At 42.3% G+C, this 26,900-nt stretch overlaps 1 protein-coding gene across 11 annotated transcripts in view; it reads right to left on the bottom strand.

The window, feature by feature from the left end:
* LOC122884773 (echinoderm microtubule-associated protein-like 6) overlaps positions 1-26,900 on the bottom strand; it is a 107,419-nt gene that overhangs the window by 60,287 nt on the left and 20,232 nt on the right. For all 11 annotated transcript variants that reach the window (XR_006379972.1, XR_006379971.1, XM_044215108.1 and 8 more), the window contains 5 exons: positions 17,202-17,361; positions 12,563-12,661; positions 12,416-12,484; positions 10,071-10,256; positions 8,779-8,914 (listed from right to left, as the gene is read on the bottom strand). Coding sequence is in view for 9 of the 11 variants with exons in the window: in XM_044215108.1 (XP_044071043.1) it covers positions 8,779-8,914; positions 10,071-10,256; positions 12,416-12,484; positions 12,563-12,661; positions 17,202-17,361 (650 nt within the window). In the remaining 2 variants the exon portion in view is untranslated. The remainder of the gene's footprint in view (positions 1-8,778; positions 8,915-10,070; positions 10,257-12,415; positions 12,485-12,562; positions 12,662-17,201; positions 17,362-26,900) is intronic.

The following is a 26,900-nucleotide window of genomic DNA, read 5'->3' as shown; positions in this document are numbered from 1 at the left end:
AAACTTATACAGCTTTATAGCCAGGATGAGTTCATCAAATCAAGTCCTGCTTTGTTTCCTCACAGTGTTTTCTTGCCGAGCTGCAGTGGAGGGAGAGTAACACAAAGAGGGCATTTCCAAATAAAAACACTTTGGAAGAGATCTACTTTATTTATCTTGATGCCTCATTAGCTTCACATAAACGTTTCTATGTATATTTTGCACAGAAACGAGATCTGTGGATCGGTGGAAGAAGTACTCAGACCTTTTACTTAAGTAAAAGTAGTAACACCACAGTGTAGAAACACAAGTCCTGCATTCAAAATCGTACTTAAAGGAGCAGTGTGGAGGATTTAGTGGCATCTAGCGGTGAAATCACAGTTTGCAACCATTTCAACACCGCTCGCCCCGCCCTCCCCTTCCCTTCCAAGCGTGTAGGAGAAACTACGGTGGTCGTGAAAGTCACGAACAACGCCAGTATCTAGAGCCAGGGTTTGGTTTGTCCGTTCTGGGCTACTGTAGAAACATGGCGGTGCAACATGGCGGCCTCCGTGGAAGGGGACTCGCTCCCTCTGTAGATATAAAGACTGACATAAAAAATTGGATGTCGATAAATCTTTTTCAGCTCAACTCAAATAAAACTGAAATGCTTGTTATCGGGCCCCAACACGTCACTAAACAAATACTGCCATCTACTGGTGACCTGTCGCAACATGTCGAGCCTGTTGCAGGAAGTCTCGGTGTCCTGTTTGATAGCAGTTTATGTTTTGAGCAACATATCACTCAGCTTGTCCAATCATGTTTTTATCACCTCAGAAACTTTGCAAAAATCTGATCTATTTTAAATCTTAGTGATGCAGAAACTGTTGCACATGCTTTTATCTCCTCACGCCTCGATTACTGTAACAGCCTGTTCACTCGTCTTAATCTAAAAACTCTGACAGACTGCAGACTGTACAGGACTCAGCTGCTCGGCTGTAAACCAGGACCCAGAGGTGCGGCCACATCACACCTGGTTCAGCCTCTTTACATCGGCTCCCTGTTGGTTTCAGGATCGACTTTAAGATCTTGTTGATTACTTTAAGGCTCTTCATGGCTCCAGACTGTATCTTAGACCTTGTAATCCCTTATGAACCTTCACGTAGTCTGAGATCTTCGGGCAGGGGTCTCCTGTCTGTTCCTGAGTCCAGGATGGAAACTAAGGGGGACAGAGCTTTGGCCATCAGGGCCCCGAGGCTCTGGAACAACCTGCCCGAAGACATCAGGCTGTCTGAGTCAGAGTCTTCGTTTAAGTCTCGTCTCAAAACACATTTTTATCAGAAAGCAGATCCTGATTTTACCTGAACTGTTTATTTTATTGCTTTTGTGTATTTTATGTATTTTATTTCTTTATATTTCATCTTTCACTGTGGTGTTTTATTTCTCTTGTTGTGAAGCACTTTGTACTTTGTTTTGATAAGTGCTCTATAAATAAAGTTTTATTATTATTATTATTATAAAAACGGCTTATTCTAAGGTAACGAAAACAACGGTTCTTATTTTCAGGCAATTATACACTAATGAAAACTTACTTCCGAATATTATATTCCATTTCTACCAACAGCTCCTCCTGAATGTTACACAGTGGAGCTTTAAGTAAAACGCAAACCTTTTTTATTAGCAGAATAATATATATAATATTACTGGATCATAATTATTGAAGCATTGCTGTGTTCATCACTTCAATGTTGCAGCTGGTAAAGGTGGAGCTTATGTTAATTACATAATTTATAATAATACATCATCATTTATCAGTTGATTTATGTTTTGTATTGATAATCTAAATCTACAAAGTAACTAGTAACTAAATCTAACAAATTAAAGTAGTGGAGCAGAAGGATAAAGAGGCGTAGAAGTGGCTGACTGACTCATTGCTAGAGGAAAGATTTTAACTTCCTGTCCGACAGGAGGAAGTTACACACACACACACACACACACTTTTTATTCTCTCAGTACCTTCCAACCTCACCGTCAAACTCCTGTTCCCCAGCATCTGAAATTTAATTAGCAGAGCCGTTCAGCAGCGCAGCGCTCGCCAATTAGAGCGTCTGCTGTTGCTGATGGCATGAATCAGCGTGTGATGTTTCCTGTAACTTTGTTAGAAACTCTTCCCTGGAGGTTCACGAGCCAAAGCAACCCGATACCAGAGGAGTTTATGAGGAAAATTGGAAATAATTGGGAAAGATTTTCTGCACTGTAAGATTGGCGTAGGAAGGATTTCTGATATGTCATCTCAGAAGTGTTCATAGCAGCCAGAAGGCAGCGGAGAGGAAAACCTCACCTTAACAAATCACTTCTAAAGCGCCCGGAGAAAAGAAACGTGGTAAAGAAAATGATCATGTCTCGCTGTCAGTTCATTTTGATGTTTTCTCTTCCGCCTCACGTTCTGCTTCTGAGAAACCATACTTTGATTTATGCACTATGTTTAGTTTATTATGCTCCTCACTAAGCTTTTTAGTCTCATGTTGCTCGATTGGTTTTCAAGCTCTGCCGTCCCGGTAAGGAGAAACATCTGTCAGCAGTGTGGGAGCTGAGCCATGAACAAATCACCTGCTATACTTTTCTCGTCTCTGACAGTAAATACAGGTGTGTATTCTCATGAGAATCTTTTTAATGGTCCTAAAGGGATCAGGAGAGGAATTCTGATTCTGATTCTGAATTCAGGTTTTTGTTTGCATTTCTTAGTTCCTTTGGGCTCTAACAACTAAAAACACAAACGCTTTTTAATTATGAGCCTCTGCGAAACAGTACAGATGTCCAACAGTCATATAAAACAACAACAAAAAAATCATATAATCTGGAGTTCAGTCTTTCTCACTGTTCGTGCGTACAAAAGTAATGCTCTATAATTCGTATATAACCCACGAAATCGTGAGCCAGGAGGCAGTTAGGTTGATTGTTAGGCGGCGACCTCAGTAATTATGACGGGAGCAAAGGAGGAAGTCAGGCGCCGCAGGTCCGGTAGGCCTGACGCTGCTTACTGGACATTCGTAGGATTACGCACGAAATATTGTGCCTAACTTTTTCGTAAGATATCATATGAACCGTTGTACGAGGATACGTTGTCTACACCTCTGTGCGGCTGTACTGGGCCACTATGGTGCTTTGAGCTAAATGCTAACGTCAGCATGCTAACATGCTCACAATGACAATGTTAGCATGCTGATGTTTAGCAGGTATGATGTTTACCGTGTTCCCCATCTTAGTTTAGCGCGTTAGCATTTGCTACTTAGCACTAAACACGCAGCTGAGGCTGATGGGAAAGTTATTAGTTCTGCAGGTATTTGTTCACAAACCAAAGTATTGAACAAATTAATATTTTGACCTGGTGATGGCGCTAGATGAAAAGTCAGAGGATCACACAAGTCAGCAGGATTCATCCTCTGGTTACCATGAATGTCTGTGCAAAAGTTCACGGCATCAATTTGTTGTCAAGTGACTTAAGAATAAGAGATTTAAGCCGTGTCTGCCTTCTCTCGTCATGGGCAACGTGAGATCGCTGGCGAATAAAATGGCCAAACTACACGCCATCTTGGACAGCGTCTCCCACCCGCTCCATGACGCGCTGGTCAAACAAAGGAGCGCCTTCAGCGGAAGACTCATCCCCCCACAATGCACCACAGAGCGCCACAGGAAGTCACTCCTGCCTGTGGCCATCAGACTCTTTAACTCCTCCCTCTAAGTGTCAGTCTGTTTGACCCGAAGTCACTAAACTGGACATTGATCATTAACATCTCCGCCATAATTAATAATAATTGTGCAATATTCTGTTTACTACTCCTGTGCAATATTAGTTTTCCCATGTTAGTTTTTCTTATTTATTGTATTGAATTATATACCTCTATTACTCTCGACAGTACATGCGCATCCACTTATTACTATTATTTATTACATATTTGGTGACACTGTATTTTATACTGTACTTTCATCATCAACCAGTAAACCCACTTGGTACTCGACACTTAGTTTATCTTATACTTATACCGACCTGATACTTAATGTATTTTCTGACCTGTTTTATAGTGTTTATAGTGTATCATATCGTTTGCTAGTACTTTCTCCTGTGTGCACTGACGTAAAGGCGAGCTGCTGTAACAAAGAGTTTCCCTACGGGGATCAATAAAGTCTTTCTGATTCTGATTCTGAAGTGATTGCAGTCCGGATCAAAGCTACCAGCATGGCTGACAACAGGACAAATCTTCAGTCTCGTGCTCTCAGACATTCTGTCCTTCAGAAAGGAAAAAGGCTGAAAACCTTTCCTGTCCCTTGTTACACTTGTTAAAGAGGAAGCCATCTCCCGCTGCGAAGTAACATTTACCTTCTGCGCTTTGAGAGGTGAAGGTGTTAAACTTCCACCTTCTCCAACTTTTCCAAAACGAGAAATTTCCGACTCTGACTGGGAGCAGAGACGACGAAACCTTTACCTCCTTCCTTTGCCTTTTCTTTTCTGACTTTCTCCTCAGAAGTCTTCACAGAGGAGACGTACAAAGGAGGCCAGGGGCTTAATGGTTCACCCCCACAGCGTTTTCTAAAGGAAATCATCTGTATCCCCTGCTGGGGGGAACGGCATTTAGGAGTGAAAGAAGGAGAGGGCTTCAAACATTCACCACCTCTGGGTTTTCCCCAAAATCAGGTCAGTTCCCTTCGAGACAAACTTTCACACCTCTGCTCTCCTTGTTACTGAAAACTTCTCCTCAAACACTTTCAGAAAAGAGAAAGACAAAATCAGGTCATCGCTATCTGCAACGAAAGACAGAAGATGACAATTAAACTTCTTCAGAGGGAAGAGAGACTGAAGCGGAGGTGATGGATTCGAGCTTTCACCTCCTCTGCATATTTTCAAAAGGAAGACTGAACTCAGAGGCGTCACGACCTTCAACTGACAAAAGAGTCTTCGATTTCAAAATGACCTTTTCTCCTCTCTTTATTCTTTCCTCCAGGAGACAGGCGGGAAGAGATATAGTGATATTTAAACTCAGTGTGTTTCTCCAGGTTAAATGAGGTTTAAAGAAAAGGTTTAAATAACCAGTCAGAGAGTTTTTAGTGGACACACAGACGGAAAGGCCAGAGCGCTCATTAACAGGTTTAAAGGTCTCACAAACACACAACAGATGGTTAGTTAAGTCCAGGTCTTCGTCCAACACACTTTATTGTCCCTGTTAGTAGATGGCTAATTCATTTTTAACCCCATCTCCACCTGGCATTAACCTGCAATCTGTATCTGGATACGTTATCGTACATTTGGTTTAGAAGTGAAGTGGAAACAATAAAGACAATGTTATTTATTTACATGCATTCATATAGACCATGCATGCAAATAACATGTGACTATTGAAACTGGTCTTTGTGGCTTCCATAAGTCTAAAAAGAATTAAAAATGTCTTTATTAAAGATATAATATCGTTGTTGAGTTGTGTACTTATTTATGTAATTATGCCAAATGTTTCAAACTAATTTTAATCAAGCTAACGGTGAGTTTCATTTGGTCGCCTGTTAATGGCGTCATATCCCCTTTGCCCATGAGTCGGCGTTGTGGTTGTCTGCCAGAAACTGTCATGAACTGACTCTTTACAGATCTTGGTCGTTTTTAACTATATATTTTAATCGGATGAAGGATTGTAGTCATCGGACGTCTTAAGTTATCAGAGGAAGAAGCTGAGCAAATGTTAGCGCCAGCTAGGGCTCGCAGCGTCCGCCGAACAGCGTCAGAGAAACACTGATTTTTAACGTGAAAACGGCTCTATTCAGCGTTTCTACCGGTTTTTAATCACCTGGTCCGTTTGTTTTGGAGAGGAGGAGACCTCTGCGGATAATTCGGCTCCCGGTAAAAACCTTCTCAATGATGAACACTGAAGAAATCCTCCCCGGGAGAAGCTGACTGCACTGAAGGCAATAATGGTTAAGACAAAAACTCCCATGATCCCACGCTACTTCGCGACGTCCTCAAACTACGTCTTTTGTTTTGTGACCCACAGGTCCCCAATAACTTGTTTTTTTGACAAATTGTAGTGTTAAACTTCTGTTTGATGTTACATGGTTATAGTTATGGTTATTCATGTATGTGGAAATCAAACAAATAAAATCCCCAAATCTGTAAATACACTGCGGACACACAGCAGCGGACAGAAAGAGGAGCTCATATTAAACAGAGAAATATTCGCCTTTTCTGGGTGCATGAATGTTAAAAAGTGAAGCTAAAGGGCAACGAGAGTTTCATCAGGAGTCATAACACCATCAAGCACATCATGTTTCATTAGGAAAGGGCAACATTTACTGCATACTGCCGTTAGAAACTGCACAATCAGCCGATAATGAGCCTGATCAGCCACCGTCAATCAATACAAACACACATTATTAGACTGTAAACCATTAATCAAACCAATAACTAACTGCAGTCAACGTCAGACAACTTTATCATACTTTAGCAGTTGCCTATAGTGTTTTTGCAGTACATACAGTAGTAGCAGTTTGAATTAAACTGAAGCTCCCTGCGCGCTCCGGGGAAAATATTACGCCAAACTCCCTTTAAGAAACGTGACATATTAACAATTCCTTACGCGTCCGCAAAAACACACAAGTCTAGAAACACAAGATAAAAAGGTGTCATATGTCGACAGTCTTCTTGTCAATTTGGCATCAATATAATCCATAAAGATAAACTGTATTTCCGTGCTTACATACTTTCCGTACTTCACATTTTGAAATTTGGCGCCTCAACTCGCTACCAACGTACCGGTTGGTCAGATACACGGCGAATTAAAAACTGACTCATAACGCTGTTAATTCACCGTCTATGTGTGTGTGTGTGTGTGTGTGTGTGTGTGTGTGCGCGTGCGCGCGCGTGTGTGTGTGTGTGTGTGAGGCGATTTGAGGAGTTTTTTCGGTCGTTACCAAAGTACTACCTGGTTCACTGCTTGATGCAGTATATGTGCAGATGGTGAGAAACAGGTTTTTTGACAGGGAGGTTTCTTTTGTTTATTTCTATGATTTCAACACGGATTTGTTGTTCACAACGTAGCGTTATCAGGCGAAAAATACGCCGCCTCCGCTGGACGCGTCAGCAGTAAGTTACGTACCTAGCAACATCCCTGTGAGAGACCCCTAGTGGCAGAAAATGACATGCTGTGCGTTTAATCGGTATCAATGCGCTGACTCGAAAGTTATATTTAGTTTAATTGATAGAGAACTGAGACGGTGATAAGGCTGTATTCACATCTCCAAACACAAACCGGAAGAAGTAAGTAATAAAAAGTAAGTAATAACATAAAATGATGCAAAGAAATATAGTTAAATATTTTTCTTAGCAACACTGTCCTCTGCTCCCTCAGCTTTGATCGATGTTTAAAGTCCGCCTCCACTCAAAAATGGAGTTTTGCTCCTGTTACTTCGCTTGGATGTCCTCACTTGGTCGGGGAGGAAAGTTTCTCTGTTGAATCTGATTTTAAGACCCGGACATTCCTGCAGGAATTTGTAACATCACAACTAGTTTGGAGCCAATCGCGGTCCAGTGTGCAACACTCAGAAGCATGATGTGGGAACTTGAAGCCTCCAGGTAATGAAAGTTATGCTAACGTTACTTATATTGTAAGTAACTAATCAGAGCCAGTGGAGACGCCTGCTGACACTAGTGCTATCTCAGCCAACCCCTGTTGGCCACATGACCCTGGTCTTGCACATCATAGCGGCCCCTCGAGAGTCTCCTGGGCTCTACGTCAGTTTCCTTTGTCTGGCTTTTGAGTCGGCCTTTGCGAGGGCATGACGAGACTCGCTCCTCGGACAACCCTGGCATTTTCCCTGGACAGGGTGCTGGAGGAGCTGACTTACCGTTTGTAAAGGCGGTCAAAGGCGGTACAAAACAAGCTGTTGGACTGCACGCTGTCAGTGCTAAATGATTACATACTGGAGGAAGTAAAGAGCGCTGATTTTATCGCCGTTTAAGCGGACGAGACCACCGATATTTCCACCCGCTGCCAGCTGGTGCTAAGCCACGTCGACACCGACAGTAACATCCAACAGCGGGTTTTCGGGTTCATTACCAACTGCCAACACCATCACCACAGGCTTCAGATGGACAGTGAATGAGCAGGTATCAGGCAGAAGTCAAACTCGGACTGGTAGTGTGCATTTGTTCACGTTCAGCCCCAGCGTGTGTTTTTGTGCGTGGTTTAAAATTTTAAAACGAATCTCAAAATATTCCACGTGTTAGAGGTCAACTGATATTTACAAGGTTGTTTATGTTATTTTCGGGTATTTCCTTCTGTTAACTGTGTTGTTTTGGTTATCAGGGGCCCCACAATTTATTTTTGAGCATAATTCATTATTATTTACCTGCGTGAGAGTTTTGAAGCAGCAGTTTGAGGAGTTTACTCTCTACACCTCGGAGCGCCTGACTCCCATGCTTATGTTCATTCAAGTGTCTGAATAGCGACTAACTGCACTTCATGTTCACTTCTCCTGATCTTTCCCCAACGAAACAAGGTCCACAGGGGCCATCTCAAGAAATAAACATTTTCTATTACATGTTTTATATTATGCTGAAGTCGCCTGTGAGGGGGACCAAAATCATCCCGATGCGTTTGTCAAGGCGTTACTTACTGCTTTATCTCATGTTGGAGTAAAATTATTGTTAAATATTTAACTGCAAAGTAGTAATTCCTTTTTGATACCTTCGCATTAAATCATACTGGGATGTTTGCTGTTCCCCCCAGCCGCCACCGGTCTGAACTGTATAAATGTGTGTTTTTGGTGTTTGTTTCGTACCTTTGTATCCCTGCTCGGCCTCTCGCAGGTCGATCTTGGTGATGGGTTTGAAGTCGACGTCCCACAGCCGGACGCAGCCGTCTCTGCCTCCTGTGGCGAAACCCTCCTCACAGGAATACATGCTGAAGATGCCAGCCTGCACACACACGTATGTTCACACAGCCATCATCTACGCCATCGAGGTTTGGTTCGCTAATAGCTGGTGCCCAAGCTGATATTTATGGATCAAAGCTTCATGTAGCAGATAATCATTAACTTTAAATAATAAAGAAGAACATAAAGGTCTGCACTCTTTCTTCTTCTTCTTCCTTCTTACAGCAAATTCTTCTTCTTTGATGCCAAATGTCTGCACACCTCCACTGTCTTCAAATTCAAAAACATGCATGCGACACATTTCCCAGGAACTGTTTCGTATCAGGATAGAAAGTCTTCTGAAACACCGGTTGGATCGTCACACGTTTTCACGTCTGTTGGTTAGTTAGAACGGTTTCGCCAACCCCTTGTTGTTGATGCAGATCAGAAACCGGCTGGTTTTGAATAGTTTTACTGCGCTACAGATGTAGATTAAAACATCTGGAACCTCTGTTATTAAAATGACAAACGTAATGGATTGTTTTGCCTTGATGGAAATACAGTAATGTTTTCTTGTACATTTCTATTGCTGTAAATGAGTATAATTCCTGTGTAAGTGTAGTTTTTGGAGTATTTTGTGGTCAGTCAGTTAGAGCTGTAATGATTAATCGATTAGTTGATCGTCAGAAAAATTAACCTGCAACTATTTTCATAATCGAATAATCATTTAAGTCATTTTTCAAGCAAAAATCCAAACAATCCTGAGGATTTGCTGTTTTTCTTTCTTTGTCCTATGTGATAGTAGATCAGTGATTCGGGGGGTTTGGACTGTTGAAGCTGTTCGAAGGCATTGAACATGAACAGCAACGATTCATCGATTAAATCGAGAAAATAATTAAGAGAATAATTGATAATCGTCAATTGCAGCATACAGTCAGTAATTTAACTTTTATCAAAGTTTTCCCAGTTTTACTTTTTCCACATCGTTCGCCTGTTTCCTGAGAAGCTGAACCTCCCTGAACTTTTGCCGTTTTCCTAAAAAAGAACTCGCCAGTCAGAGAGGAAGGTCACTTTTTATGCACCTTGACGACGTCCCTCATGTTATTTTGCATTATAAGGAAAATAAATATAGCCACCACGTCGTTGTAGTAAAGGTAGTTGTAGTGGTATCTAAGTGAAAATGGAGGTAAACGGCCTCAGGCAGCAGGTATGAGACTCACCCCGTGGGCTGCCTGAACTGTTCGGATCAGGTGGAGTCCCTTCCAGACGTAAATGTCACCGTTGAGCGCCCCGGAGTATGTGATGTCATCTTTGGCCGACGCCACGCACAGGATGGTCTGCAGGTCGCCCGTCTTCCCAAAAATCCCCCGTTTTGGAGTGAGAGCGTTACCACACAGAGACCAGAACTACAGAGGGAGAGAGGGGGGGGGACACGTGACATCGCCGGCTTCACCTGCCTGTTAAAGTGACGGCTTTTTGTCTTTCAGATGGTGATATTTGGCACCTGGTGCTCCACGGAGAGCGAGAGCAGCGCCATGTTAAGTCGGTGGGGAGTTTAAAACGTAACGATAGCGAGGAAGAAGAGCGATCTGCATCGACTGATGGATTTTAAAACTTATTTTGCTGTTGAAGCTTTAATTATTGACCACTGTGAGCACGAACTTCTTGAACCCGCTGATCCCACATCAGTTTCATCGTTTAACTTTATTAGAGAGTGAATTCTGCTGCAAGCATTGAATGTTGGGTGTTTTTCTGGATATTAATTTATTCATCGTTAAAAATAGTCGGATTGTTACTGTGGTTGTAAATAGTTTTTATAGTCTGATCTGATAACAACAACTTAAAATCGGCTCTTTCACAGCGTTTCCTAGTTCATTAAACTGATGACTTTTGATTTTCTTTGTGTATAAGACATGAAAAGTGAGACAATAAGCTTATTACAGTGATTTCTCTCTGTACACGTTTAACTTTGTGCCGCTGCAGCCTTTAAGTTAATCTGACAATTCAGACTTGGCGTCGTGTTGAAACTGATGCGGAAACGTTACGTGTCCGATAGTAAGACCGCAGAGTGCTTTTAGGTAACGAAACCAACATGTTAATTTGAACATAACATGTTATGTGTGGATACTGTTTCAAAGTGGGAGGATCTGCTGGTTCCACAAGTATTTTTTCTCACTATAATCTCCACTCAAGAGCCACTTACTCGCTTGCTCCGCCACTTTCGATCATATCATACTGTTTTGTCAGCTGCTTTTTCCGAGGCCGAAAGTGAGCTTCCAACTTTGAAGCCAACATGGATGTGAAGTCCTAAAAACACTCCGAATAATGAAAAGTTTGAACATGTACAATCCAAATGACAACTGGGTAAATTCGATCAGCTGATAAAGACCATGTGATACATTTGAAAGCTCTGGAACAAGCGGACAAGTAGACTTTTTCAACTATTTCAACTTTATTTCTGAGAAATCATGTCTTTCTTCCTGTCAGTTTGGGGGATGGCTATAAATACTACAATACCCATGAGCCTCAGCGGCCGATTCTATGGAGAGGAAGCGAGTGACTGGGAACAAAAAACGTCGCCGTGGTTACTGAATTGATCCCAAACTGATCCAGAAATCAGAAAGTGAACTGATTTAAACCGCTGCGTGTTTTATTCTACAAAGTGCAAGCTTTAGCGGAGCACAAAGCTCTGTGATTGGATGTTTGTTACTGAAATGCACCTTGGGAGTCGTAGTTGACTTGTTTTTATGGCCGCAGGCTTCTTGCACCTTTGACTTTTTAATCAAAGAACCAAACATTTTTGAAGCAGTCACTTAAATAACTGAAATAACAGTTTCCATCTCTCAGCTCTTTTTATGTGCGTGTATTTATTTGTGTGTGTTAGGGATGGGTACTATAATCGATTGCTAATCGGACACTTCGATCGACCTCGGCCTATCTATGGATTATGAGCATATGGGGAAAACGCGGTGACGCGCGGCCAAAACAGATATTACACTGGCCTGAGTACGGGGCGATATGCTTTTCTAGAAAGTTTCCCAGAGGATGGGAAGTATGTTTGAAAAGCTGGGCTTGTATTATATTCGAGGACGAGACAACTACAGATTATTCTCAACACCAGATATTCTTTTTGAATGGAAAGAGTGTCTCCTACAGCATTATGTGTTTAGCCTTATCACTGCTTAAGCTAGCGAGTTTCTGTCTGTTTATAGTGTAGCGTACGGTGTATCCGTTATGGAGCTAGTCGGCCCTAAAAGTGTTTATGAAAACTCCTGTGGTTCAACCTACGGCAGTTTCTGAAGGCGCGCGTTTTGCTGCCAGCGAGGAAATAAATTCTTGGTGAGTGAAAACGAGTCAAAAGCGTCTCCTGACGTCTTTCCTGCAGAAGCAAACCTGAGCCCGACGGTCGAATAGCCAAGACGGGAGAGAGTGCGAGCATGCGACTGATTCACTTCACGGCGTCCGATATTCGGGTCAGCGTGGTAGATTTCTTCTGCGCGCGATTACTCGATCGAAGCGAGCGTGTTTCACGTGACAACTCGATCCGAGTTTCGTCGTGTGTTACCTTGATGTGTTTGACTCCGCAGCTCACCAGACGGTTCTGCTGAAACAGATCCCAGCACACATCGAAGATCTGCAGGGAAGAAGAGATCTTAGCACACACACACATACACTCTATGTAACACACACACACTCACACACACACACTCACTCTGTCTGAGTGTCCGGTAGCTGTAGCCAGGATCTTCCCTCTCTTCCACTCCCAGATACACACTGTGTTCTTGGCATCCAGGCCGACCGAGGCTAATCGCTACAGAGCAGAGAGAGAGATTACAGATTAAAATTAAAGAGATTTATACTTGTTTTTATACGTTTGTTAATTATTAATTCCAGTAGATAAAGTTTGACTAGAACACAGTGATATGCGCTTTCTTTATTCTGAGAAGAGCTGAACGGGGTTTATCATGTTTATCCAAAATGAGGAACAAATTCTTTTTCTTTTAACAAAAGCAACAGGATCTGTCCCAATACCCACACTTACAGTATTAACAAGTGGTCAAGTAGCATATTTCTGGTCATTTCTAACTGCTAAAGTACGCTTGGACTGTGCGCAGGAGTTTCAGATCTCATTGGGACACTTTACAAGCTGTCAAAGATGTAGCTGTTTTCTATTATCCTCAGACTACTAAAGAGAGACTTGTTGGTTTATGTTAGACTTTCAGTAATTTATGGCCGACATGTGAGCACATAGCTCTGAATGCGGCTTTGTGGTAGGTGGTGTGAGCCAAGCGTTAACTGAATTCTGTGCGGCATTTTTTCAGATGTGGGTAGTTCCTCAAAAAGGCAATTTAAAGGGCTTTTTTATTTTCACACAAAAAAATCTATTTACGTGCAGAAGGATTTGCTTAAAACGTTACCTCTGATAATTTAGGAATGGTTTGTTTTGATGAGACTAATCTAAATGGAAAGAGCCATAAAAAAATATTTAAAAAGGCTTCAGGAGAACAGACGTAAATATCGTGAGTTTCTTTGATTCCTTCGGGAAGTAACTGCGGTAACGAAGATCGTAACCAAGCGCTCTGGGCGAGTAGGGAACGGTGAACAGTGAACGTTTTGCAGATACGTTCAATATAAACGTTTCCCCGTTACGCTGAGGATAAAAAAAAAAAACGTAATCCACGTTACGTTTCCCGCGAACACCGTGAAAACAAAAAAGTTGAGAAAACTAGAAATTTCAAGGCAACAAACTTCAACACAGTTTTGGTGGTTTAACTTTAACGTAGATACTCTGCGTTAACTTACTCAGAGTTAGAGTAACTTATTATTTTACATCTGTTATTTTATTGTATTGTGTCAAGTTTTATCCCTCAGCAGTCACAGTAAACCCAGAAATAATGTTTTCCAACATTACCCCCATGTCTCAACACAGTAAGGGTGCAGGGAGGGGCTTCATCACTGTGATCAGACAGAAGGACATCTGGAGAATTTGAACTGTAATGCAATGCATGCTGGGAAGTATATGCGAGTAATCTAACAATATTTCTAAATAACTTAAATTTGACGATTTAAGCAAATGATATTGGACATTTAGTCAGCTGAACTCATTAGAAGTTCTGAAAGTGATAATTAAACAATTTAAACTATAAATATAAAATCTAACTACACAGAGTTAATAATAAAATAAAAGTTGATTTAATAAAACATTTTGCAGTTACAGCTGGTTTGCCCGCCACACTGAGAAGTTGCTCCCAGTAAAAGATGGCACCTGTGGGGGGTTTTAGGAAGCCACCCTCTTCCACAACGCCCCGTGTTATTTTTTAGATAATTAAAAACACACATTTTCAGATGGCATTGTGTTGAAAGTGATCGAGTGAGCAGCATGTTTCCCATGTGAAGTCGACGTTTCGCAGCTGATGTTCGGCAGCAGTAGTGCAGAAAGCACAATATGAAGTCTTCCAGGTTCAGAAGCATATTCAGACTCTGTGGTCCGACTTAATAATAAATCAGCTGCGCCAAAGCCCGAGCACTTCATTTATTATTAAATGGGATTTATGATTATTTTATTGATTCTGTGTTTACTCTGATTTACTCAGAGCTGTTAAGTCATTGTGACCGAAGTCCCGGCCAGAAGCAAAAACTGCCGACACAACAGCACGGATCATTTACGGAGTCAGTTCGCCACTCAGTCTGCTTTTGTTTCATTCATTTTTAACAGTTGGGCAGAAGGGAATAAGCCCTCAGAACCGGAGCCAAAGAAAACAGAACTCCATGCATTTTACTGCCAATTTTAAAAGCGTTTCAAATGTGCCTCAGCAGCGACCCCAACAGTCGTTTCAAATCTGGTTTACTGGCTAATGTTTAGTGTTTTCACAGCCGGTTTAAATGTTTCTGTTCCTACTTTCTGCTCTTCAAATGTAAAGGTGCGCTCATAACGTCACTTTGCTGAAGCTTATTTTGTTGGATAACTTTGACTTTGTTTCAGGATGCTCGCTCATTTTTATGTTTGGCTTTGCCAGTCAAGATTTACAGTCAGGGCATTTAGCTGACAGAGCAACTTTACAACGAAGCAGAATTAATATTAACAGCAAACAGGAGTCGTGAGGTCAAAGGTCAGAGGACTCCACACTCTCTGAAAACTTATACAAGTATAAATACAAGGACGTTTGTCCTTTAAGGTTTCTGAAGTGCGAACAAGAATGTGGCTCAAAGAAAGCAGCGATCTGCCTCCAGACTGCCTCTCCGACACATTTGATTTGGATTCACACGTACAGACTCCAGAGCTGGGACAGTATTAGGCTGCTATTCACAGTGAATGGGACCTGGTGTTGCAGCCCGGCGCCGCCCACCAAGCAACAGAGATTTAAAAGTCGCCCAGCGGCACTACAGGGGAAGGTCGAGAAAGGCTCAACTTCATGCAAATGTCCTCTGACGCAGTGTGAGTGGCAACCAGGCGAGAGGGTTAGTGCAGCTAGAGGACCGCTGAGCCGATCGCGCTGCCATTGTTGTATTAAAACAGTTTCGATGACGCACACCGCAAACAAAGCCATTCTGAATTCGGGAAACAAACCGTACAACAGGAAATGAATGAGTTCCTCGCGTGTAGTGCGGCGGCTACGTCAGAAAACAACCGTCCGGTCGGAGCAGAGCATGTAAATAACGTGTTCGGTGCTTCATGAGAGGCCAGAGACTGACGACTACTTTGTATCTGTGCGTGTGAACACGGCGTGAGCAGACTGAAGCACCGAGAGACTCAGAAAAACCGCCGCCCACTCACAGCCAGAGTCGACTCGTTTTGTACACTGCTCTCTGAGCTGTGTTGCATGTTCACAGGTTGACTGACGTGCGGGAGAAACTAAAGAGATGGAGGGGCTGGTTTCTTGGTGATCAGTAGATTGAACACTCCAGTGAACTCACTGTGGCTCAAAGTACGTTTGTGTTTGACGACGTTTACACCAGAGGAACTGAGTCGCAGCGGAGAGTCAGTGGGAGGAAGTGATGGAGCCACACACCATATAAATCAACCAGAACACTGCAGGTGACTGTGTGATGGAAATATTTGCTCAGGCTCAGTTTGGACGAGGCAAATCTGCTTCATTTTAAGACGACCACACTTTGCATGTGTAAACAGCAGCGACGATACAGTCGGAAACCGAGCGGATTTACTACAGGGCTTTTGCAAGTTACTTGTGCATATTTTGCGCGGCTTTATACTAATACACTCCTACATTACGTTAATCCGACGTCTGGAGTTCCTGGTTACTTTGCAGAATGCAAACGATAAGCTCTTAAAATATGTTGTATTGCCATAAATTTGAATTACCCAACAGCACAAATAGTATACAAAGTAGTTTGACTCCACATCATTTGGACAAGCTACAGCATTAAAATATGCTACTTCTTCCATCAGTGGAAAGAGGTGAATTTTGTTTGTACTATACTGCCAGCCTTACACCGTAACACTCCACTTAACACCCTAACCCCACATCTGTTACCCTAAAACTCTACTTAACGCCCCAGAACCCTGCCTAACACCCAGCCTAACAATCCAACACTGCTTAACGGCCTCACACCCTACTCAACAATCAAACACCTTGCCAAAAACCCTAACACTTAACACCCAGTCTTATACTCTGCCTAACACCTTACCGCTCTTCGTAACACCCTTACCCCCAATCCTACACCCTAAAACCCTGCTTAACACCCTAACACCCTGCCTAACTCCCCTAACATGCTAACATGGTGCTTAAAACCCTGCCTAACAGCACCCAAACAATTCCCTGAAACACCACAACCCTCCGAACCTTTGCTTGACTCCCTGACACCGCGTCTAACGCACGTTAACACTCTGCTTCACACCCGATAATCCTAACTTGTGTTTTCAGAGCGAAAGCAGAACCGAGTAAAAACAAAACAAATTCCAGAGGCTGGGTGGACGGAGGAGTGTCGAAGTCCAGTTTGAGCAACAGATTCATGAGTTTGAAAGCTTATCGTGAGGCAGGATTTTACAACTCTGGAAAGTTTTTACGTCAACAAATATTTTATCCTTCATCTCCGGACCTCAGCGCATTTGTTTTTAATTTTCCATTAACACCTACTTATCATCGCAAAAGCTTGTCGAACATCCCACACAGCACCCCCATTTTAGGATGTGTGTAGAATCATAATTAGCAAGTAAATTTTGGAAAACAAAACGGAGAACTGTATGAAAACTGTTTGAGACACGTCTTAGTGTTGATGTTGGGTGTACTGCCATGTATCAGGTGTGTGTTGCGTCTCGCTCTTATTCTGACCATAATTTGCTCAAAGTCTCAGTGTGTGTGTGTGTGTGTGTGTGTGTGTGTGTGTGTCACCTGTCCGTCGGCGCTGAATGCGAGGCAGGCGATGCCGTGTGTGTGTCCGTCACGGAGCAGAGAGACGGTCTGGACGGTGAAGGAGTCCCACACACACACGTAGGGATCCTTCCCCACCTGACCGGTCGCCACCAGGGAGCGCTCCGGGTGCAACGCCAGGCTGGGAGGAGGGGGGAGGAAGGGGATAAACAGACAGAGAGAACAGACTTAAATAAAGATATATTTAACATTTTTCCATCTGATTGGTTAGGATTTCTGACCAATCAGAGGACTCAGCAGAGGTGGAAGAAGTATTCACGTCCATTACTTAAGTAAAAGTACCAATACCACGATGGAGAAGTTACAAGCAAAAGTCCTGCCTTCAAAATCCTTCTTCAGTAAACTACAAAAGTAGCGTCAGCACTTAAAGTAGCAAAAGAAAAAGTACTAAGTTTAGTCCAGTGGTTCCCAACCTAGGGGTCGGGCCCTCCAAAGGGTCACCTGATAAACCTGAGGGGTCGTGAGATGACTAATTGAAGAATGATATTTATTTCATATTTCACCAGTTGTTGAAATGAAACCATGTGAGAAGTCTAGAGGGGGAAATGTCTCTTGATAACGACTCAGAGACGCCTGAAATGTGACAAGGAGACACGACTACACACTGATTTATTAGAAGGGGTATTTTATAAGCGTCTGTTTTATAATCTTATGAAGTATTCAGATGCTTTCCTTAAGCAAAAGTAGCGATGCTGCAATATAAAAATACTCCACTGTAAGGAAAGGTCCTGCAGTGATAATGCCACTTAACTAAAAGAATCAGAATCAGCAGAACGTACATTAAGTATTATTAACACTTAAAAAATCCACTTTTTATAAACCTGTGTTCGCTCCCTCTTTATCTTTCTCTGTTTCTGAGGTCAGTGTGTGTCCTCCATACAGAGAGACTGCTATAAATACACACTGCTTAATAGCATCATTATCAACACACACACACAGTCTCTGCTCTGTTGATGGTGTAATGATCCCTGATGCTTGAAGTGTGTGTGTGTGTGTGTGGTGACTGCGGTGACCTGGCTTTTCTCTCTCTTACTTCAGGGACCAGATCCGACATTAACAGATGTGAATCTGTCCTTTTATGTTCCTCGGTCTGATGCTCGAGAGACAAGGTACATTTATTTATTTCATCATTTCGCAAAAGCACAAAGGAAAAGTGTGTAGTCCCTTCATGCTGCACACGTAGAACATGTTAGATAATTAAATTCCTGTTTAAAAAAACATACATAAAATAAAATAAATGGAAAGTAAAAGACAAAAGTCACAGAAAAGTATACTGTGTGTGTGTGTCAGGAAAGGTCAGCGTGTGGAGGGAGACTGTGTACGAAATAACAGAAGAATAAAATAGAACAGAAATAGAACAGGTGTGTCAGCCACAAAGCCCCACTGATCTCAGGGATGCTGTCTGCTCTGCACACACACACACACACACACACACTTCGACACCGACTCTCCTCCTCAACCTGCCAGCCAATGAGCCTGCTAGCTGCCGCGGTTGCCATGACGACTGCATCGCCAAGGGCACGGGAGCTGAAGGACTGAGCGCGGCAAAATGCGGAGTCAAGGTCAAACATCACGAAACACACACCTGAACGCACCCTTCTGCCGGCTCATTCATGTTCATATTTACACTCTGAATCATTTTATCTGATCCGCTTTCGTTTTGTCTCTGCACATTTTAGACACATGCCCAGCTGGACAGGACTTTTATTTTGAAAATATCAAGATATTTGTGTGTGTTTGACGTATTTACATTCATGTCATTAAACTGACGTCCATTACTCAAAGACACTTGGCTATCACCTCTACTACCACTGCACTTTTCCCACTGCTACTAACACAACTAGTACTTCCTGCTGCTATTACTGTCTACTACTGCTACCACTAGGCCTACTGCAGTAGTACAAGCCCGCTGCGAGCACTACTGTCAGCTGAAATGCCTTTTACACTTCTAAACAACAAGACAGAAAAAGCTTCACGATCAAACATAAAAAGCAGAAACACAGGGAAGAACGGCAGGGCACAACGTTTTGTTTTGCTTTCGTGCAGCCGCATGATCCTGTGTATTACTCTTAGACGGTATTTTAGATATTTATCGTAATGCATTTCCACATTTTAAGATTGTAGCCTTTGATTGTTTTAAGTTTTGGGATTAACAATATTTTTATTTCTTCCTTTCTATTGTGTGTGTGTGTGTATCTGGCTCTCGGTGGCCGAGCTGCTGCTACAATTGCCCTTACAGGGATAAATAAAGTTGGACTGAATTGAAAAGAAGTATATTTATAATTTATTACATTACGTGCCAGTATATATACACAGTATGTACACTAGTACTTGTGTATATACTGGAATATAATATATTAACAGTATGTCCTGTGGTTCACTCTAGATAAGGATGGTAAATTAAAAGAATCTTTTATTTAACCAACACCATTTCCCACAAGCCCTAGCATACAGCATCAAAAGGACAAATATATTGTTATAACGTTAAAAAGGATCTCACCAAAACGAGAAAGTGAGCAAATATTTTTTTGGTCTTCTAATATATTTATATCATCTTAGAATATGGTTAGTTTCCCCGAGGAACTTGTGTAATTAGACCAAGAAAAGAAACCTTCAATGGGAGACTGCACGGAGTTACATAACATAGAGCATAGGTGTCAAACTCTGGCCCGCGGGCCAAATTTTGAGAGTAATTATATTTGGCCCGTGAGGCAATACCAAATGACTACCAGAGCTGGCCCGCCGGTATTATACAGCGCATTCACCGTCAAAGCGCATTTGCGTCAAAAATGGCACTCCTTCTCCGAGTCACAACTCCGAAAACACAGGCATGATACATTTTTAGATTCAGGGTGACTTTATACTTTCCAAGGACATTATTATCTCAAAATTCATCGTGAATAAAGAGCAAGATCCTTCTTGTTTAACCTGAAATCTCGCGCGAGGTGAGCTGTAAATCATCTTGCTCATTAACAAAAAAAGGTCTGTCTCTGTAGGGATCCTTTCCACAATGTTGTCAGACGCTTAGAATAACAATCTGAGCCTGTCAGCGGCGAGAACAAGCACTTTTAGCGGACGTGCTTTTGACGGGCGAAGTTGCCTCCAAGGATCACGTTGCAGTCATCGCAGCCCGTTTCGCAGCTGAGGCGATCCACTGGACCAATTCTTTTTGTACCTATTGTCATTTAGACCCCAAAATATGTTTAAAAAATAAATAAAATAAAATAAAGCCCAGGTTTAAAAATACCAGAAGTACCGTTTAACTTTACCTTCAGACAAACCACTGTGGCAACAGATAGACACGACTCGAAGTTTAGCTATCGCCCCAAAACAGTTGCTAAATGCCAAGTGACATCAAGTCTGCTGTGTTTGTAGTGATGCATGTTTGTATCCACAGAGTTAATTTACACATCAGTAATGCTGACAGGCCTCCTCTTCCTCCTCCTCTCCGTTCAAACAGACAAACAACTCGTCCATCTTTCTTCTCTTCTTCACTTTTCTCGTTTCTCCTCTTATTCCTTTACTTTGTTTTAAATGTTTCCATTTTCGTTCCCACTTTCCTCCTCTGCTCATGTCCTTGGGGTAAACTGTCATCTGTTATGTTGAAACAACACCAGCCAGGTCACACACACACACACACACAGTGGCTATTTATAGAAGCTGCATTGATTTCAATAGCAGCTAATAATATACTGTTGTGTGTATGTGTGCGGAGATGATGCGATTTATAAATGATTCACCTGGAGAGAGAGAGAGAGAGAGATTAGACATTGGTCTGTGATTTGTTAAAGATTTAGTAGACGAAAAAGACATTACTTCAGGATTAAATATATATATATATATATATAGATTAGAGTGGTCCTTAAAGGTGTTTGTCAGTGAGATTTTGAATCATAAACTTTGTACCTCCAGAAATTATGAACATTTTCTCTGGATGCAAAGGTTTCAGAGTTCGCATCCACCGCCACGGACCTGCGATTAATGTAATGATCTTTTGTTTTAGTGGTTCAGTTGCTTAAACCTAATCACTCCAAAGTTGCCATGCGTAGAGATTGCATAAAGAATTAATTTTAATGTCTGCATTGGGCGCTAAAAAACATTGTTTTTGTCCACCTATATCAACGCTTCCACACTTGAAAGGTGGCCGGCGTAGAAAAGGTCGAAACGCTGCGACATGCTTCTCGGGGCTGCAGGCGGGTGAATCTGCACGGGGCTCGTTCTGTGATCTTTACTCCCACACACAACTGGTACGTGACGTTTACGTTGTTTTTCCTCTCCAGTCTGCCTCGCGACACACAGGTCCACATGACGTGTTATTGATATTTGGGAGGCGTGATCATTCGCTCCTCTGTGACCTACGGATACCCATAACACCCTTCTCTGTTTGCAGAGTCATAATTCCAGTTTAAGACATTTTGTGGCACAATGTCAACGCCACGCTACATCTGCTTTTGCTGGTGAAAAATCACAGTCCTTGTTCGCATGGCCTTGTGGGATGTTTTAAGAACATGAATAAATGACAGACGCTGTCGTTTCTCCGGTGCTGACGGTCTCTTCATCATTCAGGAGATGGTTAAACGTAACAAGGTGATGCTACATATTTTTCTAAAATTCAATTACTTTTCCTAAATTACAGCGCGATGGTGTTGGCCGTTCTGACAGAGCGGGCGTTAGTTTACAGGGGATAAGTGGCAAAGCGTCTGAATGAAACCTGTAGAAAGCAGAGCAGCTGCAGATCAAAGCACGAGAGGCTGCTGCCAGCGGCGAGATCTGACTGAAAGCAGGCAATCTGGGAAACACTCATCATAGGAATTAATTGGTAATGAACGCACACACACACACACTTAACTTTAATAGTGCCAATTAAATTGGAATGAGCACACATCCTCCGATTAATATTGTAAATGCCATATGAATAATAAATTAACTAGCTCTTTGTGTGTGTGTGGTCATATCTCCTTCCTGTTTGTGCTCAAAAAGCACGAAAGCTGAAATAAAAAGATCCTCTCTACCTTCCCGCCTTTTACTTTCCAGTTCCTTTCCTTTCCGATTAGCTTGTCGGCCCAGGGTCACAGGAGCTGTGACCTCTGACCTTTGACCTTGTCGCTACTACATTAGTGTATGAGGCTTATTGTATCTTACAGGCGGCTTAATAAACACCAGACATGCAGCTGTGAATAAAATCAGTGTAGGTGAGTTTATTTATAGCAGGTGGTGAAATCAGGGCAGCGTCTATAAATATCCCAGAGGAACTGTGTGTGTGTGTGTGTGTGTGTTTGGGTGTGTGTATGCATAATACAATAGCTTGTTTTCCACAGTCGTCCTTGTAGGGATAAATGAGAACACCAGAGAGTCTCATATAATAATATTTTCATATCCGACAACGCCCCACTCCTGCTGTTACTAACAGTTTTTCATCCAAATAACACAACGCAAAAAAAGACGGCGTAGTCCCTCATTCGTCCAGGACTGTTCTATCGTAGAAAAGGTTTCAGTCGTAGTCATCTGGACACTGTTTTCAGAATCAAGACGTTTCGGCTCCCATCCGGAAGTCATTCTCAATTGTGAAAATGGTCTGAGAAAGAAATTTAAGTTACTCTGTGTTGCTTAGGCTCCGCCCTCAGGGAGGAGTCTACCTGAGTTTCTGCTGTTTACCTGCCTAGTTTCACCTGAAACTGACCTTCTTTTGTTTCCATGATGGCCCAATCAGGCCTATATGTCTGAATAACTACAAAGGATCTTTAGACAGCACGATGTTCCTGTTTTCTTTAAACCAGGCAACACTTTAAGACAGACAAACTCGTTCAACCCAAGGACAAGATGCCCACACAGAAACAGAGCAATGTAGTTTATTCTATTCAATGCAGTGAGGAAAACTGCAAAGAACGGTACACAGGTGAGACTGTGTACAGCCACTTCACAAAAGACTTTATCAGCACAGACGACACGCTAACTCGGGATTGCAGAGCGCCGTGCATTTGCATCTAAAAGCTACAAACCGCACATTTGAAGACAGCGAGGTGAAGAGTCTAAGTAGAGAGAAGAGTTGGTTTGAAAGAGGAGTCAAAGAAGCCATTTTTGTGAAAAAAGAAAACCCCTCTTAGAACAGAAATGGTGGTCTGAAATTCAACTTGCCAACCGTTTACCACAGTGTATTAACACCGTGGTCAAGCCAATCATATGCTAATCAGGTACTTAACAGTGATGAGGGAGGTGCAGCCAGAAAACAATAGGCCTGATTACTGATTACTGGGCCATCATGGAAACAATGAGGCCAGTTTCAGGTGAAACTAGGCAGCAGATACTCAGGTAGACTCCTCCCTGAGGGCGGGGCTTAAGCAACACAGAGTAGCTTAAATTTCTGAGTTCTCAGACCATTTTCACAATTGAGAATGACTTCCGGATGGGAGCCGAAACGTCTTGATTCTGAAAACAGCGTCCAGATGACTACGACTGAAACCTTTTCTACAATACAACGCAAAAAAATCTACACATTTTCATAAAGTTGAAAAAAACTCCACGGATTTTACAAATTATTAGTTGTGTTTTGTTTAATAGAGTGCACTGAACTTAAAGCCTGTATAAGTTAAATAGGAGGTTCCACAATCTGTTTATTACTATCATGAGTAAAGCATCACGAGTCAAAGTCTTGTCTAGACCATGCTAGACAAGTCCAGATCTTAAGTCATTCGAGACCAGTTCAAGTCAAGTCTCAAGTAATTCGAGAGAAATTAAGTCCAAAAGTCATTCAATACAGGCCCAAGTCAATTATCAAGTCCTTACAGATATGTCCAAGTCATTACAAAGTCCATAAGAGCAGGTCCAAGTCAACTGTGAAGTCATTTGAGACAAATCCAAGTTAAATTTGAAGTAATTACAAACAAGTTCAAGTCAAGTCTCAAATCATTAAAATTACTTAAAACTGAAGTCTCAAATCGTTCGAGACAAGTTCAAGTAAAGTTTCAAGTCACTGAGGGCAAGTACGAGTCAAATCAAGTGAAAACAAGTCACAAGTCTTTCTAAGTAAATTGCAGATGCGCTTGTTGGTCGATATTGCTCGTTTTGAATGCTGCATTACTTCAGCTCCGTGGTTTGTTTTTGTAACGAACATGCAGTATTTTGTCAGTGAGTTAAACTGGTCACGAAAACATAAACTGTAAAACTAGAATCCATAAGAACGCCTGTTCAGTTCCAGTTTCAGCAACAGTAAACATAATCGTGGCTTTAAGGGAAAATGATCAGTCATGCTATCTAGACAAGAAATTCAGCTCAAAACAAATCCATGCAACAGCTAATTATGTTTTCTGGCAGCGAGAAGGAATTACTCAATCGAAACTCCTGTGGAAATATTGCTTTTCACAGTTGCCCAAAAAGTTGCTGCTGGGCATCAGCTGCTTCCAGAGAGAAAGGAATAAGAAGTGGATGGATAAGAAGTCTATTAACTGCCTCTGAGGAAAGAACATTTTCCTAAAATAAAGTCTACATCTTCTCTTCTTTTAAAGGCATGATAAGGAGTACAGTCTCTCTCTCTCTCTCTCTCCATATAATAAGTAGCTTAAATTCAGTTTCCAGACCTTTCAGAATTGCACTGAAGAGTGACATAAAACCCTGAGGGGTTTGTGTGTGCTTGAGTAAATCTGTGTAGGAAAAGTGTGTGCCAGCAGATCGTGGGAACATTGGTGGCTGCGGGGCAGATTGGCGGTGGGATGCTGGACATATAATTTCTTAGTCATCATCTTAATGAAGACCACTGAGCTGTGAATCCACAGAGCCACCAGGCCTTTGCTGCACACCGCCGCCATTAACAAACTCTGTCAAATGAAACAAAGCACGTGTCTGAAATAAACGCGGCTTCTAGGAATTATTTCCTCCGCTTTTCTCCCAGGTCTTCATTAGATATTGAACGGGGCTTTTGAGAGTCAAAGAGAATAATGATTTACTTCCTGCTCGGCACACTTTTACTTCTGCTGTGATTTTTTTGTGCACAGTCAAAACTGTCATGAACTCTTACTTTTTTGAGAAGCTGGAATTATCTTTAACTATTAGTGCTTACATCCTAGTAAGCACAGATCTGATGATTAAACATCTAGATGTTTAGGTTTAAACCTCATCTGCCACCCTAGCCTATAAGAGGCCAGCACATAGGGCCTAACACACAGTTTGTACAGTGAAGAAGAAGAAAAGAGTGGAGCCATGTTTGTATGTAAAAAATTCAACCAATTTGTGGACGTTAAGCCCTGTTTGAGACAGTCTCAGAGGCTTTCCATCGGGACGCTTAGGGAAGCGGCTGTTCGCTGGTCAAGTTAACCAGACGTGCATTTGCCAAACCAAGCAGTTAGCAAGTAAAACTTTATTTTTATAGCACTTTTCAAAACCAGGTTTACAAAGTTTTTTTCCCCCCATCAGCCACGAGGGGCAGCCCATTTCACACTCAAAAAAGACAAGATTGACGCTTTATCTGAAGTGTTTTCAAACGGCACGTTTTGGTTTTACAAGAGAGAACGCCACAAAGATGAGGTGGTGCTTGGTTTGGCAAATCCAATACATCAGGTTAACATCTACTGCTCTGATAAAGAGCAGCACACAGCCACTTCCTATCAAAATCAAACATCCAACCCTCTTAGGTTAGTGTCTCGCTACACTTAAGCCGTGTTTCCACCAACCACTTTCGGTATAGTACCCTTGAAACCCATACCTACATGTACCTGAACCCTAGATCTGTTTTGCATTTCCACCGCAGCCAGTACTCTTAATGAAGGCGGGGTTGTTAACGGGGCTTCGGGGCTAACCCGCTTCACTTTTCCAGCAGTTGGGAAACGAGACTTTTCTTGGTCTTGAGAAGCTGCAGCACTTATTAACTGACCTACACTGTACGTTTACTGCCAGATTGACAACTCACTGCTAACGCTCGCTCCACCACACACGTTTCATGATCTTTCTTCTCGGTATTTGGTTGTTTATTACAACAAGGAGACAAGCTTTGTTCCAGAAAAGGCTGCAGGCAGTAAGACAAAAGACTGCTGAAAAAACAGGCGAGTTTAGGAAATCCTACATCAGAGCGCAGACGACGGGACGACTCTGGTTGCTCGGATTCTCTCTCACAAATCGGTGGTTTGCAGTATTTTAACTCCACCTTTTAGTATCGGCTCAGTTTGCTTGGAACCTCAACAGAGGGGTAACGAAAAACGGGACGGAATAAAGTTGTACGAAAATAACGCAAAAATAACCGTTCTGCTGTGTAACGAACTGAACTGGCCTGTTTGGTGGAAACCCGGCTTTAATAGGTTTCAACTATTAAAACTGACTCTCCGAAAGGCAAACTGCAAAATCACACAATACATTTAAGGCATCCAGATTTGCGCAAGGCCTGCTACAATGTGTCCTCTGTTACAACAGCTTGGTTTTTATCTTGATTTCTAACTCAACCAAACACCACAGTCATTGCTAACTTAATTTCACATAGCATCCTTCAGCCTGAAAGCACAGCCGGCAGCGTCGTTCTGCTGACAGTGAACGCATCACCAGGCGCTCTGCATCATCCTCTCTGGCTGCCGGGCGGAGCCGCTAACAGCACTAACAACGACGCTAGCTCTCCTCTTCATCAGCTTAGCCAGTTGGCATAGCCTGTTCCCCTGGTGAGAGGCAAATGAGCTACGCTAC

The sequence above is a fragment of the Siniperca chuatsi genome, linkage group LG11 (genome assembly GCF_020085105.1).
Source record: "Siniperca chuatsi isolate FFG_IHB_CAS linkage group LG11, ASM2008510v1, whole genome shotgun sequence".
NCBI classification, from domain to species: Eukaryota; Metazoa; Chordata; class Actinopteri; order Centrarchiformes; family Sinipercidae; genus Siniperca; species Siniperca chuatsi.
This window is presented reverse-complemented; position numbering and strand designations above follow the sequence as displayed.